General features: G+C 50.6%; 1 protein-coding gene across 1 annotated transcript in view; it reads left to right on the top strand.

The window, feature by feature from the left end:
• malsu1 (mitochondrial assembly of ribosomal large subunit 1) overlaps window positions 1-1,631 on the top strand; it is a 4,237-nt gene that overhangs the window by 1,791 nt on the left and 815 nt on the right. Inside the window, exon 3 of the mRNA XM_016257073.1 lies at window positions 335-416. Within this exon, the coding sequence (XP_016112559.1) occupies window positions 335-416 (82 nt within the window). The remainder of the gene's footprint in view (window positions 1-334; window positions 417-1,631) is intronic.

The raw sequence follows: 1,631 nt of genomic DNA on the forward strand, positions 1-1,631 counted from the left end.
CACTCTCTCTCACACACACTCACTCTCTCTCACACTCACTCACTCTCTCTCACACTCACTCACTCTCTCTCACACACACTCACTCACACACAGACAGACACACACTAACATTCAGTGCATTCTCATTAATGCAAGCTTTTATAAAGTATGAAGTATCAAACTCTAAACCACAGTTCCAGTAACCAGAAGTCCCAAAAATGTGTTCATCAGTCTGACTGAGACTCAAAAACAACTCCAGGCCAAATGAAATGTTCATGTTTCGCTGAGTTCAGCTCTGAATCTATCAGTGTGGGTTTGATCCTGTTAAAGACTCACTTCACTTGTTTATCTGCAGTTTAAGTTCCTGCGGAAGGACAAGGAGCCGCACGTACGGCTGGAGGGGAGAGACTGCGACGACTGGAAGTGCATCGACTTCGGTGTGTGTTTCTTCTGACCGTGACTTGTGTGTGAGAGTGTGTGTGTGTTAGTGTGTATGAGTGTGTGTGAGTATGAGTGTGTGTGTGTGTGTGTGAGAGTGTGTGAGTATGAGTGTGTGTGAGTATGAGTGTGTGTGTGTGTGTGTGAGAGTGTGTGAGTGTGTGAGTATGAGTGTGTGTCTGAGTGTGTGCGCGCGAGTGGGTCGGTCTGTGTGAGTGTATGTGTGTGAGAGAGAGTGGGTCGGTCTGTGAGTGTGTGAATATGTGAGTGTGAGTGTGAGTGTGTGAGTATGAGTGTGTGTCTGAGTGTGTGCGCGCGAGTGGGTCGGTCTGTGTGAGTGTATGTGTGTGAGAGAGAGTGGGTCGGTCTGTGAGGGTGTGAATATGTGAGTGTGTGAGTATGAGTGTGTGTCTGAGTGTGTGCGCGCGAGTGGGTCGGTCTGTGTGAGTGTATGTGTGTGAGAGAGAGTGGGTCGGTCTGTGAGTGTGTGAATATGTGAGTGTGTGAGTATGAGTGTGTGTGTCTGTGAGTGTGTGTGTGTGTGTGTGTGTGTGTGTGTGTGTGTGTGTGTGTGAGAGAGAGTGGGTCGGTCTGTGTGAGTGTGTGTGTGAGAGTGTGAGTATGAGTGTGTGTCTGAGTGTGTGTGTCTGTGAGTGTGAGTGTGTGTGTGCGCGAGGGGGTCGGTCTGTGTGTGTGTGTGAGAGAGTGGGTCTGTCTGTGTGAGAGTGTGTGTGTGTGAGTGGGTCAGTGTGTGTGTGTGTGTGAGAGAGAGAGTGGGTCGGTCTGTATGAGTGTGTGTGTGTGAGAGTGTGAGTATGAGTGTGTGTGTCTGTGAGTGTGAGTGTGTGTGTGCGCGAGTGGGTCGGTCTGTGTGTGTGTGTGAGAGAGTGGGTCTGTCTGTGTGAGAGTGTGTGTGTGAGTGGGTCAGTGTGTGTGTGTGTGTGAGAGAGAGAGTGGGTCAGTCTGTATGAGTGTGTGTGTGTGAGAGTGTGTGTCTGAGTGTGTGTGTCTGTGAGTGTGTGTGTGCGCGAGTGGGTCGGTCAGAGAGAGAGAGTGGGTCGGTCTGTATGAGTGTGTGTGAGAGTGTGAGTGTGTGAGTATGAGTGTGTGTCTGAGTGTGTGTGTCTGTGAGTGTGTGTGTGCGCGAGTGGGTCGGTCTGTGTGAGTGTGTGTGTGTGCGCGAGTGGGTCGGTCTGTGTGAGTGTGTGGGAGTG

This window comes from Sinocyclocheilus grahami, unplaced genomic scaffold (genome assembly GCF_001515645.1).
Source record: "Sinocyclocheilus grahami isolate Dianchi unplaced genomic scaffold, SAMN03320097.WGS_v1.1 scaffold1507.1, whole genome shotgun sequence".
Classification (NCBI taxonomy): Eukaryota; Metazoa; Chordata; class Actinopteri; order Cypriniformes; family Cyprinidae; genus Sinocyclocheilus; species Sinocyclocheilus grahami.